This window comes from Harmonia axyridis, chromosome 2 (genome assembly GCF_914767665.1).
Source record: "Harmonia axyridis chromosome 2, icHarAxyr1.1, whole genome shotgun sequence".
Taxonomy (NCBI): Eukaryota; Metazoa; Arthropoda; class Insecta; order Coleoptera; family Coccinellidae; genus Harmonia; species Harmonia axyridis.
This window is the reverse complement of record NC_059502.1, coordinates 120,312-136,212: the sequence shown is the minus strand read 5'-3', so window position 1 is coordinate 136,212 and position 15,901 is coordinate 120,312. Positions and strand designations below refer to the sequence as shown.

General features: G+C 35.8%; 1 protein-coding gene across 2 annotated transcripts in view; it reads left to right on the top strand.

Moving 5' to 3' along the window:
- The window catches only part of LOC123673888 (limbic system-associated membrane protein-like), a 209,649-nt gene that overhangs the window by 159,738 nt on the left and 34,010 nt on the right, over positions 1-15,901 (top strand). For both annotated transcript variants that reach the window (XM_045608634.1, XM_045608635.1), the window contains exon 5: positions 3,510-3,782. In XM_045608634.1, coding sequence (XP_045464590.1) covers positions 3,510-3,782 — 273 coding nt within the window. The remainder of the gene's footprint in view (positions 1-3,509; positions 3,783-15,901) is intronic.

Genomic DNA, 15,901 nt, shown 5'->3' with positions numbered 1-15,901 from the left:
GCAAATCTTTTGGTATCACAGGAAGATTTTTGTAGCAGGCTGGGTGGGACAGCTTTGACTACTGGATACATGGGTGTTTCACTAGTGAATCTTTTGTATAGGATTGGATCTATGTTTAAAAAGAAAATATTGCGGAGCGTTGAGTGAATGGGATAGAAGTGAAGCATCTATGTCTTTATAACGGGTGTTTTTTTTTCGAGGTATATAACTTTAAGTTGGCATTTCTGTTCAAGATGGCGACCGATTTAACAGCTGTCAAGTGATTTATTCTCAGTTTGGTTTGGCAATTCATCATGAATAGAATCACGCCTGAACAACGCTTGCAAATAGTGCAATTTTATTTCGAAAATAATGGTTCTGTGCGGAATACGTATCGCGCACTACGTCCATTTTATTTTGTTTAGCGATGAAGCGCACTTCTGGTTGAATGGCTACGTCAACAAACAAAACTGTCGCATTTGGAATGAAGCTAATCCTCAAGTGTATGTCGAAACACCGTTACATCCAGAAAAACTTACTGTTTGGTGCGCTTTATTGGCTGGTGGAATCATTGGTCCGTACTTCTTCAAAAACGATGATGGCCAGAACGTTACAGTTAATGGTGATCGGTATAGAGCCATGATCACTAACTTTTTCATTCCTGAATTGAACAACCATGATGTCCAGGAGCTGTGGTTCCAACAGGACGGCGTTTTGGACCTGTGAATTGGCCTCCAAGATCTTGTGATTTAACACCGCTAGATTACTTTCTGTGGGACTATGTAAAATCATTGGTCTATGCGGATAAGCCACAAACCCTTGACCATTTGGAAGGCAACATTCGCCGTGTTATTGCCGATATACGGCTACAAATGTTGGAAAAAGTCATCGAAAATTGAACGTCCAGATTGCCAGAAATCATATTTAAAATGTAATGCCACAAGATTATCTTGCGGATAAATAAAATTCATGTCAATCGGATAATCCATCGTTGTTTTATTGCAATTTAAAGTTCTATAGTTCTAAAAAAAACATCTTTTATATGGGTTGGGGTAGAATGGGTAGTCCAATCGGGAAAGAAATAGATTCAAGATGCAAGCACCAAGATTTACGTGCTCAAAGATACACAAGATATCGTTTATTTACATAATATTTAGAATTACAATCTTGGCTATCAATGGATGCATAAATTATCCTAAGAAGTTTTTCCAGCGGTATGAACTGGAAAAACTTCTTAGGATGATTTATTCATCCATTTATTTTGATGAACAATATTTGCTATCTGAAGGTATTCAAAATACCGACTGCGATGACCTCGAAGTTTGGATATAAATGTTTTAGAAATGTTCACCCCGCCAATTAGAAGAACTCCGTTCTCCAATGAAGTTAAAAATGAACTTGGAACGGAATCCGTTCGTTAAACGAACCAATTTGAGATTGAAACAGGCGCACGTTTTATGCTAATGATACGGCCATTGCTCCGGATCTAAATAAGCGTCAAATTGTGAAGTAATAGCTTTCGGTAGTTGAAGTTCTAATTGGATCCAAATATGATTATACCTGTAAAATAATTAGTGCTAGACAGGCAATAAATTGGGCGAGAAAATCTCAAATTGTATTTTGTAGCTAATTTCGTCGGAGGTTCCACGGAATGTGACACCGGAGAGAGCCGGTCTAATGGATTTTATACGGGAAAAATATGAAATTCTATCCTTGGTACAGAGTTTCGCTCTTCGGCTAATTCGATTCGTGGAACAGTTTTATGATGAGCGAGGGGATTTTCTACAGTTTATTTCTGTATTAAGTTGGCTACGCTGTTGCTAACTCAAAGTGTTATCCATTTTGTGGGTTGTCGTATAAAACACAGTTTCATTTAGAATTTCGATACAATTTTTGTTTCAATATGATGCTTGGACCATGCTCTTATTTGTGAAATACAACATCATTTGAAAATCTTACGCGTAGTCTTATACAAGACTCGATTCTTGTAAGGTACTTTTCGATCACCCGCCGCTACATTCCAGACTATATCTTGCTAATAACTTGATGGATGTTGATTTTCAGATCGTCAATAGTTTAAGCAATATCTGCAAAAACATATCCTCCGCATAAAATCATAAAAAAATCCAAAGGACATAAAACACAAGATCTTGGTTGCCAATTCACATCGCCAAAATGAGAAATTACGCCTCCAATTTTCACATGTTCAGCAGTAGATAAGCGATTCATATTTTTGAATGGCTAACCTTCAACTAAACATACATGGATAGCCAAGTTATGTTTATGTTTTTTTTATACGTGGTATAGGTACCCCCAAATATTACGAATGAAAATTTCTACATGATATAATTCTGTTATTTCCACGGGGATTTACTGTTCTGTTCCTCGGCAACCCGAAATAAAAGCTCTTGACAATTGTAATATACATGATATCGTGGGAATTTCGTATTTTCTTCATTTCATCTCCAGGTTTTTTTCTCTCCATTTCAGTCGCGTCAACATCTGGCAGAATTGGATTTTGATTACTTCGTGTAATAGAAATTGTTGGGGAAATTGTTCTCAGTGTGGGGCGCTGATATCATTTTATCCATTATTATATTATATAAAAAAAGTGAGCGGTTAGTGTAATTCATTATTTGGTATTGGACAGGGAGATATTAATACAGAGTGCAACAGAGGGTCGAATAAAATTTAAGTAAAGACAACGAGCTTATCATCTTCAGGAACTAAAAGTTATGGTACCCTATTCAGTAGCTCGTAACTTTTATTTCCTGTAGAATATAACATTGTGAAACGTTCGTGAAGATTCTGTGGATAAGAGGGTGGTTACTACAAGTAGAATATTTTTCCACTGTGATCTCGAAAATCCCCAGAGGATCGTGTATACTCCATTAACACCCATTTTCATATTTCGAAAGTTCACGCATCCTTGTTAAGGTCAAAAAAATCAATCAGGAACATATCCTCCAACTGGAAATTCGATCTCAGCGACAGATAACGAAATGCCATCAACCACACACGTCCCAGGGAAAAATAGGCACATCCAACGTCAATGAATGACAGCTGAAAAACTGCTTTTCCTCTGTTTTCGTCGATTTCCATTCGGAATTTACCTACCAAAATCCGCTTTTCCATTGGAACTGTTGGTTTCTATTCTGACGCTTCAGTTGGAATTCAGTCTGATCGGAATTATGTGATATTTTCATCCTATTCGACACTGATGTCATTATTTTTACGTACAACAGCTCTTTCCCACATGAAATTGGGTCCAAATAGATAGAAATAACTGAATATACTTCTACATACCGGGTGAAATTTTTGAGTGGAATCAGTCAAAAAAGGAAATATTTCGAATAAAAATTTTGAGAGGGAATCCACTTATACCAGAACCTCTTCCATTACCCCCATTTGGGGAATCATCATTTTTATTATTTCAACATGTTATTTCAGAATACAAATACCTATTTGATTAGATATATTTGGTTTGAATGGAATTGAGCATCTTTTTTGAGTTTTTCATTGTTTTCCAGTACCCCCTCGAATATTCTACGTTTCCTCCAACGGCAGAGTGGAAGCTAAGAAAGGATCATCAGTCAGATTGGAATGCAAAGCTTCAGGAAACCCTGTGCCCAAGATCACGTGGTCCCGCAAGAACAACATTCTACCTGGAGGAGAACAGACAGCTATCACTCCGTTCCTCAACTTGGAAAGCGTTGACAGGCATCAGGCTGGGATATATCAGTGCTCGGCCAGCAATGGTGTCGGTGAGGATGTCACTCAGCAGATTGTCCTTCATGTCCTCTGTAAGTATGGATAGCTCAATTTTCGAATTTTCATTCGTATTTAGTTGTAACGCTCTTTGAATGCCAATTTATAGGAAATTAATATTTTTTATGTTTTTGTGGCCACCACATGGTGACTACTGAGAACAGTATGGTTTTCCTGGATATTATTTTGTCTCTTTTTACTGATATTCTGAAAGTAGAGACTGCATTAGGTTCCAACCTGTATTATTTGCAAACTCCTATAGTGCAGTGTCCAAACTTCAACTCATTTCAAAAACAATAGAATTTCATTCATCTACCGCCAAAATTAATTTCTGTAGAAATGTCAACTCCATATCTTCATAATTGGATTACGAAGTCAATTAAATCCGGTGTATGAAAAATCGCACAATTGGCCTTCTCCTCTCAGAGGGGTGCTCACATTTTCCCTAGAAAGTCAATGAAGAGTAAATGGAGCTGATTCCCCTGCTAGAGCAAGTATAATTTTAATAAGCGCTCGTCAATGGTTTCATCAAACTGAATAGCTGTGGATAGGAGGAGAGAGACTGCCGCTTTCTCATATTGATTAAAAGCAGAGGAGAGCGGTATTGTGTACAGAGACACTAATATTTAATGTTGCCTTAGTCGGAGAAACATCGAATAAGAGGTCACGAAAAAGAGACAGGACGAATGAAGAGAGTTGTAACCTTTCCATTGATACTTAAGAATCAACTCCAACGATCGCTGAAGACGCTGAACGTTTCTCAAAAGGGAAATTGAATCTTTCATATAATTTGAATAATGAAACTGGCAAATAGAGTAACACAAAACTAATAAGGCAGCTCAACCTCAATTATAAATGTCACTGATCAAGATGAAATTACTATAGTATCCTCTATTATAGTTTCCAGAAAACGTGATATATCTATGTTTTAGGTGTGTTTCCAGGTGAAAAAAAATCAATAATGGTAGAATATATAGAATAAGTTGAATAGTTGACTATATGGTTTCGGATTATGCCAAACAATTGAAACCTCATTGTGACGATTCTCCATCGAAGCCATAAATTTGAATGCTTATCATTTTTGCGGGACATGTTGAAAATAAGAAATTCGATAGAGTTTATGCAAAATTTAATCAACCCCTGAGTGCAAGATGGCTACGTTATGGACGGCTGAACTCGCTTCCGTTATTAAGAGAATGTCAGACACCATCTCTGACGCAATTGCTCTAGAAAATATCGATTTCCGTGATTAAATTAAACATTGCTCGACACGGCAGCGTTGCATACGGCATAAGAAACATCGGTGCTGGCTGGGTGACATGTTTTCCTAGTGTAGGAACCAGTTTTGTTGAATGTTTGTTCCGCAATCAACAGGAACCGCTCTTCTTGTGAATTACTTCATTTAATTACTTCTAAATTCTGATTTCATAGCGATCTTATTCCTTTAGAATTCAATTAGTGATGTTTAGTTTCATAAGTTGAAACGGTGTTCCACGCCAGTAGGATTTTTTAATAATTAAAGGATCAACTCTCTTCTTAGTATGTTCATTAACGAGTTGCTACCTATAAGTTCCCCTACTTATACTGCGTGATCCATGTTGTAGTTCGGATATGTTTAGTTAGCCATTTAACATTATATTGCTAAGGCTCAAACATAATCCAAATGCACGCTCAATCAAAAATATTGCTGCTATAAGTGAAAGTGTTGAATAAGATCCAAATGTATCCATTCCTTGGCGCGCTCTGTATATGAGCCTATCTTACGGCACTCTATGGCGTATTTTGCATCTGGATTTACATCTCCATCCTTATAAGATTCAGTTTACACAAGAACTAAAGCCAGCTGACTATAGAATCTGTAGCAAATATGCTGTATATCAGATTCCAGCAAGATGGTGTCATACAAGACAGTTTTGGCTTTATTATAGGAAGGACGTGTAATTTCTCGTTTCGACGATGTGAAATAACCACCAAGATTTTGAATTTTTTTGGGGGGTCATGCGAAAGATCGTTTTTATCCCGATAAGCTTCAAATTATTGTCGATCTGAAAACGTACATCTGTCAAGTTTTTGGTGATATATTACCCGAAATATGCCGCCGAGTCATCGAAAATTGCCTCACAGTGATAAGGTCCTTTGAAAGAGGACATTTAAAGGATGTTCTAAATGGAAGTATGTTTTATTCAGGTTCATTTTCGAAACCGTTCACTAATTGGATTGGTAACACAATCACATCATTTCTGAGTTAAAATCAAATGAAAGCAGAAATGTGAATAAAATTTCGAGTCATCAGAATATGATTTTCTCTATTTCAGTATCGTAATGAGTTCATTACAGTTCTAAAATCAGTGCTGTAATGAACTCATTACAGCATCGTTTTCAGTTATATTTTTCGTTTTGTGGTTGTCTCTACTGCCTTCCAATCCTATCAAATTTCAACATACGTCAAAAATTGTCAATATAATGTATAATTTGGATATAGTGAAATGATTTGCAGCATTATTCGCAATTTCTCTTTATTCTGGTGGTGTTAAATCGATTTCGTCAGACATAATTCATGAATTTAATGCGTAATTTTAAATTGTTTCAAATTTCGAAACGTTCGATTCAAATTCAAATTCCGTAATCTGTCAATTTTCGTAACAGTCACACCAACTGCCATGATACAATACAAAAGTCACTAGGATGTATAATTTGAATTTTTCAATGAATTTCGACAATATTTCACAAAGCTTGACTGAAATAGAGAAAATATCGTCTAATTCTCGTTGCAAAAGGCCATTCCAACACTCATGTGTTCGAAAACACGCTCCTTCGTCGCTCGTTTTCGAATTTCGCATTCGTGTTGGAATATGAGCCCATTCTGCAACTTGTGTTAGAATATACTATTTCCTCTCCGTTGTCATAATCGAAACAAAAAATAAAACCGGACGAATTCATCGAAGGGTATAATTCTCGTTTTCAATTGGGGTCTGTTTCCAGCGACCGCCCCCGACATTATTCCTGTCAGAATGATAGATCGTGTCGCGGCTCATAAAAATTAACCCCTTCGTTGCGCTCAGTGCTAATTTCCAAATAAAAGGAGTTCAATTATCGGTTGATTAATGGAATTCGTTGCTTTTTGTTTGTATAATTAATCGCCCCAGTCATTTCCGAATTACAAACAGTATTCGGTCGAGATTTTTGGCGTGAAATTGGCTCCTTTACAGCCGGGAAAGACAAAAAGCGACTTTTACTATTCGTCAAACTGTCAGATGGTTTTCCATTCAATTCCGAACTTTGCTCATTTTCGTTCGACGGCTTGTCACCGGCTTATCATGAATATTGTTATGGCTTCATCGATCATCCGACTGTAACATTAGTTTGGCTTTAAAAGCGACGAAAAAAAAATTATTTTCACTTCATAATTCACCGATGGTGCCATGATCAAAAACGTTGTTTCATTTTCATCTCATTGATGATGAATCGACTGAATATTATTTATAGTTTTAGCATTTACAGCTCAATTTTTTTAAATTACAAGTATGCTGAGCTCGTGTTAGTTTCATTGCTCGATTTCCCATAGCCATATTGGCTGAATAACATCAAGTCGGCGAATTTTGGTTATATTTTAGGAGAAGAATCATAAAATCATCCCGCTTAAAAAAAAAAAAAAAAAAAAAAAAATGTCAAATTGGTGCACTTATTATTCTTGAAGAGCTAAATAAGCATTATGTTTGAAAGAAAACAACAAGATATGTACAGATCTGGAATCTGGAAACCTTATTACTTAGAATTTCAATTTCTATAATTAAAACTATTCTGATGAAACACAAAAAATTCTGAAATCAATACATCTCTGGAAACTTTTTTCTGAAATCCTTAATTAAATGTTTTTCAAAAATACTCTTCTGCTTCCTCCATATAGTATTGTATATCTGACCCTTCCATAAGACGGTATATATAAAGGAACCCGATGAATCCCCAGGCATATATATCAGCCCTTACGTTCAGTCTGGTTTATGACCTGAGCAAATTAAAGTTGGTGTAGCTGGAATGATTAAGTATCCACCAAGCTTTGACGCTTTCCACAAGCTGAGAACTGCAGGCCTTGCTAACAATGGACCTCTGCTCGTTTCAATCCGATAAATTATTCTGAACAGCTTTTCATTCTTCTATGGATTGCCTACAAAGGTTTGACATCGTAATTTCCTCAGGGTCACTCGATAAAACATTATGTATTTCACCGGATGATTTCTTTTTCAACGAAGATCGTGTTCTTTTTTTGGATATTCATCAAGTATGACCTTTGAAAATGGGTCTTAAAAGAGGTTCAATTGTTCAATTTGTGTTTTTATTGATTTATGTTGATGTCGACAATATTTCCTCATAAAAAAGCATCCAGAAAACGTTGGTTTGAAAACTCTTGCGCGCTCATTCAGTAAGTATTTGATAAATTCAATTCACCAATTGAAGTTCCTCTTCACCCAATTTTTCTGAGAAATGTCATATGATCTTATGAAGTTTTTATTTATAGTAACAGAAAAAGGTCCATGATTCATTTTCAACCTTCATATTGCACATCTGTATATCACCTCCATTCACAATATTGAATTGTTCTGCGCCAGATATTTTTTTCGGAGATTACTCTCTTCCAACTTAACAGAACATCTCCAGGAGTGCGAATGGGCAAAAGCACCTTCAATATTTCAAAATGGCCGACAGAGAACAGCTCTCTCTCAGCCTTTATTAAAGCCTCTGAGAGGGTAGAACGAAGTTTACCTAACGCAGTCCTTTGTGAGAACATAAATATTAAAGAATGCCAGTGCGACAGCTGAGATAAGTAGGAATTACCCCGGACGGTGTCAGTTAATAAAGTAATAACGCACCTTGGGGGATCATCTTGACAGAAATTCGAGCCGGTCTAGTCAAAACTGCGATGCTACGTAATTGGAAATTATTATCAGGAACTATAATGACCTGCATGGATCACACACGGCAGTGGCAAAAATTACTTCGAAGTTTGCCAGATTTGTTGGAAAAAATGAAATTACCGAAAGGATGCGACGTTAAACCTAAAGTTTTTGCGCAAGTCTACGGTAAAAAAACTGATTCAGTTGAAAATATGAGTTTTGAAACTGTCATCTTTTGATGTTTAAAACACGAAAATCATCATTAATGATTATTTTAGTGCAAAATATAAGTTAACTTACTTATATCATAATATGATCATTTTGATCATATAGACGAAGAAGAATCTAATTCTGTACAGCCATCGGAATATATCCTTTGAAGATTCAACCCTCCTTTCAATAAGCCCAACAGGTAAATTGCAGAGGAAGAGGAGATCCCAGACATAGTGGCAATCCTGGGACACCCCATCCCTTTGTCAAATTACACCGGTGAACCCAAACTGGTAGGAATCATTGAAAAATTCAGGATTGTGGCCGTAATTTATTGTGTGAACCGGACCGGCCGTGGATATTAGACCCCAGTAAAACGGTGGAGGAGTAAACCGCAAGAAGAGTGAAACACAGAATTAACAAGGCCGAAACATACAAAGGATTCTGTAAATTTTCAATCGCTTCTATTCGGGACGCCATCAACATGGAGGTTTCGGGCTTTTAGGAGATGTTGATGCTAGGTTCGCCACATAAATACCCGATCCTTTTAAATATTTGTCTCTTTCCTATCAATGAGTGGTCTGGCAGGGATTTTTTATCCACAGAGATAAAAAATCCCTGCCAGAGAAACGAGGTATAAACTATCGAAAGTACGTTGCAGTGGGTACCCCCTAAAATTTTACAGATTAAGGCTAAAAGATTAGCAGAACTGAAGTTTACTTTGCCTGTGAATCATCGGAATGAAAACGATCTTTCGCATAACCCCACAGAAAAAACAAAGGCGATAAATCACTAGATCTTGGTGGCCTATTCACAGGCCTACTTCTCCAGAAACTACTATTAGGCACTCGAGCTTGCGACACCATTTATGGTTAGCCATGGCCGCAAAGGGAGTTGATCATTTTCAAAACACTATTTTTCTTCCAATTCGTCATTTAAATCAAGAACTACCTTCCACTCCACACTGATTCTCAGTAATAAAACTGTTGATTCATATAGCTCATCGGAACTTATATTTCTTTTCATTCAATTAATGTACAGTTTTTTGTGATCATAAAAAGATGTTTGAACATGTCTGGCCTAATGAATCTTTCACCCGTTAAAATGTGATATCCTGCATGAAGTGCGTTTGGTGGAAACCGTCATGCGACATTGCGTGCAATTCACGGTTTGTTGAGCCACGTGATATAACGTGGTAAACAATCGACGTGTTTGGGAGAAAGAAAAACAACTGGAGATTCTATCGCAAGTTAACTGGATTAGCATTGATGCGGACGATTGTGATGAAATGGCTGTTGATGAGAAAACATTCAAGTATTTGTTTCAAATTTTGAAAAAATATCGAGTGAAATATTTATCAACACCAAATCCAACTTAGTAGTCTTGGTTTCTAATTACTTAAGAATTAATATCTGGGCATCTTTTCAATTCGAAGTATAAAATACACCTGCATCATGCTTTTTTTCACTAATTCATTATCCCATCTCATCCAATTCTGAAGATTCTTCATGAAAGCGGGGTGAATTGATGCCACGCGAAAAAAATTCACGATAACATTTTTCCCCTTTATAAATGCGGGTTAAAAAAAGAACCAACACAATACATATCTTTCGTCGTATACAGGGTAGCGATAACGTTCCAAGTATTCACCAACACAATAGATGTTCTGTGGTCCGTTACCTCTATGAGAACTTTACACGTTGGAAACATATGCCGTTTTCATGAAAAAATAAGTTGCTTTTCTGCAATCTCATACAGATTTTCCATGAAACATTTAACAGGACAAAAGGACGCTAAGGTATATAGAACAACCATCTTCAGTATAGAAAAAAATCATATAGATATTATGAAACATGAACATAATCTGTCTTATGTAGAATGTATAGATTTCTATTATTTAATACTTTTTTGAATTTGAATTTACACAAAAAGGAAAAAAAATAATATAAATGACTGTATTTTTTCGTATTTATTCAGTTGAAAATATTATTTTTCGGTGAAACCTTGAACAATTAAAATCTACTTTATATTATTCATAAACTTTCATGAAACTTTCACTCGTTTCACCCTGAATTTATTATTCCACTGAGATCCAATTCAGTATTCATCAGAAGAGATTTTTTTCAATGAATTCCTGGAATATAACTCTCAGTTTTCTGTAATTTGAAATTCCTTTTCATAATCCTCCTTGCAATCCTGCGAAATCTTATTTTTGTTCATTTAACGAGCTGCGCTAGAAATAAAACGAGTCTTTTGAAAGTGAAATGGTCCCACCTTGAAATTTTAATTGTACCGGAAATGAGATCTGAATTATTCAGTCGGACAGGAATTCAATCGATTAGTGGAAACATGAAGCCGTATAACCGAGATCTGAGGCTCAGGATCTTGTGTCGACAGTCCAAGTAATGCATTATGAACTCCACAATCTTAACAGAGATTTAAGAGGAATAAAAAATTTGAATTTTGTGAAAAATAATCATTTATAATTTAAGTATAAATGTAATTTTTATTTTTCCATTAGTATTAAATTCAGAAAGGAACCACGAAGTGGTTATTGCGAATGAGTGTTAAAATGAGCCTTCTGTACGAGTAATATACATTATATTCTTCAATTCACAGAATTTTATTGAATTTGAAAGATTATTTCCATGAACAACGTTTTTGATTTTTGCTTTGAAAAATTCTATAGGTTGGCAGTACTGTTTTTGTTCAAGAAATTTGGCCGATAATAGATAAATTCGTGACAGGAGAGTTCTGAGTACCAACATATAATAGAAATATAAAAACCATAATGCAAATAGTGCTTGTTTTTTCAGTGAGTTGAATTTTTTTGTAATATCAAGGAAATAATAAGCCAACGTATAAAATTGTTCATCTAATGGAAGGATTCCGAGGTTTAATTATCGGTAATAACGAAGCAAAAGCGCTGTATAGAATCGGTTCCTTGATGAATAATTTTCAGGTAGAACTCCATCTAGATGAAGGTAGACGTTGATTTACGTCCCGAAATACATCCAGAAATGCACTTCATTGCCTTCTCTCGCATTCCATTATACTGCTCGAGGCATTGTTTCAATCGACATCGAAGTAATTCAGCCAATTATTGCAGCTATCTGGCCCTGTCCGAACGAGCCGAATTCGAAAACGATAAATCCATCCCGAAATATGGGCAAATGGAAAATTCGGGCGTATACAAGTTCGTTAGCTCGGCCCGGTACAAAATCCAGTCCATTTGGCGTCTAAAGCTTCGTTGATATTCATACCCTGAATGTAAATTCCAAGTATTCATCTCGTAGACCATTATTCCCGTGATATTTATCGTGCCCGCGCGCGCCCTTTACAATTCATGTCAAAGCTCTCTCTCCCTGGTAAATAGATTTCGAAAATTTGACATTATGTTTGGGTCGAAATGCAGCAGCGATAGATGCACATACGTGGCCCGTCGACCGAACGCCACTCGATACATCAATTCGGAAAGGTTGAAAAAGGGATCGATTCTGCGACTGATATCAAATGTCGCTCTGTCTCTCTTCGGAATATCGATACTCGTAAATCATACGATGGAATTATTTCACCCGAGGGGTTACTCTATTCCTGTCAATTAGATATCAGGAATATGTGTCCTCCTATTTTTATATACCTTTTCTATTATTATTCAGAGTGACCCAGATTGAGTTATAGTACATCCAAAGTCACTTGGAGGAAGCCAGAAGGTTTCGATTATACAAGGGTTGTCAAAGTTTCCAGAAACTTCTTTGGGGCCAGTGAATTTTTTGCTCAACAATACTTTCAAATAAACCCCAGTATTTAGCGGATCGCGGGATCCACTTCAAAGGGACATCTGGCCAAACATTTTTATGGACTAGTTCAAGTGACTTTGGGTATACTATACCTACCAACAATAATTGTAATTTATTAATCCTTTAAAACATCGTGAAGTATGCAGAGATATTCAGAATGTCTCTAAATTTAGTTCGGGTGTAATTATTGTATGATCACTTATATGATATTCACAACCCCTGCATAGAAACAGATTTGTTTCCAGTAATATTGGTATATTCAGCATTGATATACAGGAACAGGATGTCCCGTAAAGACCACGTCAAACTGAGGGAGAATGTAGATCAAAGGATAACCCACCTGCTATGACAAAATTCCTATTATAAAAGTCTTACCGTTTTCGAGATATTTTTTTTTTGAAAATAATGAATTTTTGCCCCTTTCAATAGTTTTGCCCTTACGGTTGGTACAATTTTACATCTTTCTGGTTAATTTTTTCAGTAAAATATTGCTGAAGAATGATTTTAACGTTTACATTAAAAACATCCTACGAAAATTTTAAAGAGGAAAGACTCGTTTCTGTTAAGAAATCTTCGATGTTGCATTACTCAGTGAACAATGGCAATTGTTTACGTGCGAAAATATTACTCGCATAATTATTCACCTCAACGAAATTCAATTTTGCCGGCAAATTTTGGAAAACATCATGCAGATCCAGATTTTTTCAATAAGATCATTTGGAGCAACGAGTCTTTCCTCTTTAAAATTTTCGGAGGATGTTTTTAATGTAAACGTTAAAATAATTCTTCAGCAATATTTTACTGAAAAAATTAACCAGAAAGATGTAAAATTGTACCAACCGTAAGGGCAAAACTATTGAAAGGGGCAAAATTCATTATTTCCAAAAAAAAAAAATATCTCGAAAACGGTAAGACTTTTATAATAGAAATTTTGTCATAGCAGGTGGGTTATCCTTTGATCTACATTCTCCCTCGGTCTTTACGGGACACCCTGTATGATATTCACAACCTCTGCCATAGAAACAGATATGTTTCCAGTAATATTGGTATATTCAGCATTGATATAGATCGAATAAGTAGGTTATTGTTAATTGTGTTTCAATCCTCTTATTTTGGAGTTAAAACTTCAATTAGCATTCAGTAATAAAATTATACTCAATTTATTACTGAAAATCATCTTAAATTCGATCAAACATAACAGCATAACATTATAACATTAACCTCGATAAATGCATTAGATATTGAAGGAAAAATACGGGATTAGAATAGCACACCGCCACGCATTCATTTGGTGTTTGCCGAGGACGGAAAAGCTACTTCATTTTCCCCTGGAAAAATACGGAACGTAATCATAATGGCTTAAATCCTGGTCATGTTAATGTGATTTATGTCCCTGGGCGATTCGAAGCCTGAAACACCATATTTGACAAAGAACTCTATCCTGGCTCTAAGCGAATTACATTCCTGTCGTGCTCTAAAAGCAACACTTCCCAATGGAACTTCATCCATTTATCTGAGCATTTTGTCGCCAACGTGGCTATTTCTGATTGTTTCTTCAGCAGCATATGAAATTAATCAGCATGTTTTATAACATTGGCAACTTGATAATGACAAAAACTTCTGTTTCGTCTAAAAAAAATATGACTCGATAGAAAGCATAACATGAAAAATTATGGCGGAATTCTAATTCATATATGATACACAGGGTGTCCCATCTTGAACGGATCATATGAAAATGTTGAGGCTGTTGAAAATATTTCCAACAGATATATAAATAGATATATTGATACGATACTAATAATTCAGAAAAAAATAAATTACCAAAAAAAACCTGTAGTTTTGGAAATCATCTCAAACTAGACCTCATATGTCACTAATCTTGCCCAAAATCAGTTGACTGTTTTGAAAGTGAAAGCCGTTGATTTCTGATTGCTGAGATGACTTAAAATATAACTTCCTAACTCCCATACAGGGTGAAGCAAGGTCGTTACTAAAAATGGAAGGAGAAATATACGCTTCGATAATACAATTGAATTGTTGAAATCCACTCAAAAAAATGTTAAACTTAATAATTTTTAGGTGTCCTGAAACTTCTTTTCAGCCAGCAATAGTGAAACTGGTGAAAAAATTTGAGCTGTTGGTATATCCTCAATATCGTACCTACCTCTCCACAATAAAATGAACATTCATTGATTTCTCTCAAATAAACTCGTTTTTTTTTTTAAATAAAAATTGAACTTCTTATTGGGAAACCCTTTATTTCCCCATATGATGAATATCGAAAATGATATCGTCCTGAACTGGAATTTATCAAGCAGAATCCGATAGGCAATGTCTTCTCAGATTTAATTCCAGAGCATGCGAAACTACTTTAGCGAGTGACCGTGCGAGTAACCGCTCCGTCTAGGGCTGAAGATTAACACTTTACGAACCCAGGCGCTTTCGTGAACCGGAAATGGAACTTGTCTGCCGTAAATTGGCACAAAGTTCACGGAATCTAATATTAACCGACCGCGTATATCCTGGAAAATCAGTAGAGCCTGCACGCATGTATGAGGAATATCCTCATTAAAACTATCACCAGTAATTGAGCGTATAATAAATATCTGGCGTGCTCCTCTGAGACATTAAGCGGGAAAGCTCCGGCAATAGATTCAACCGCTACCCTGAAATGATATCTGCGATTCCTTTGCTTGAAATGAACGTTTGCGGTTTTAGAGTTTGTTGCAACACGAGTTCAGATCTTCACAAGAACCTCCTCGATCCCACCTTGAGGTAGATTTTCTGCTCAATATGCTTTCACGTTTATCTTGTTATTGTTTTACATTTATAAAGGGCTATCTATTTTATGGTTCCGAAAGTAAAAAATCTTTCATTTGGAATATCGATCAAACTTTTATTTCAATGTCATAAGAAACAAGAAATTACGAGTCCTAGGAATTTTTCCTGCAATAAAGCCAATGGATAATCCAGTACAAATATTTCACGCCAGATTTCACATACCTCTAGTTCTGTATAACTTCGTTCTTTCTTTTGAGTTCTCTACCTTTCGATTAGTATGAAAATTTGATCAGAAAATTATATTATATTTGAAATTTTTGAATCAATGTGTATTTGCATTTCATTTCGATTGTGAAAATCAATATTTCATTATCATTAGAAATTATTCGACTGATTTTTTTCATCGATAGGAATGGATTGAATAAGATATTTTGATTTAATCGTCATGGTTCAATGGCGGACTAAACGCAT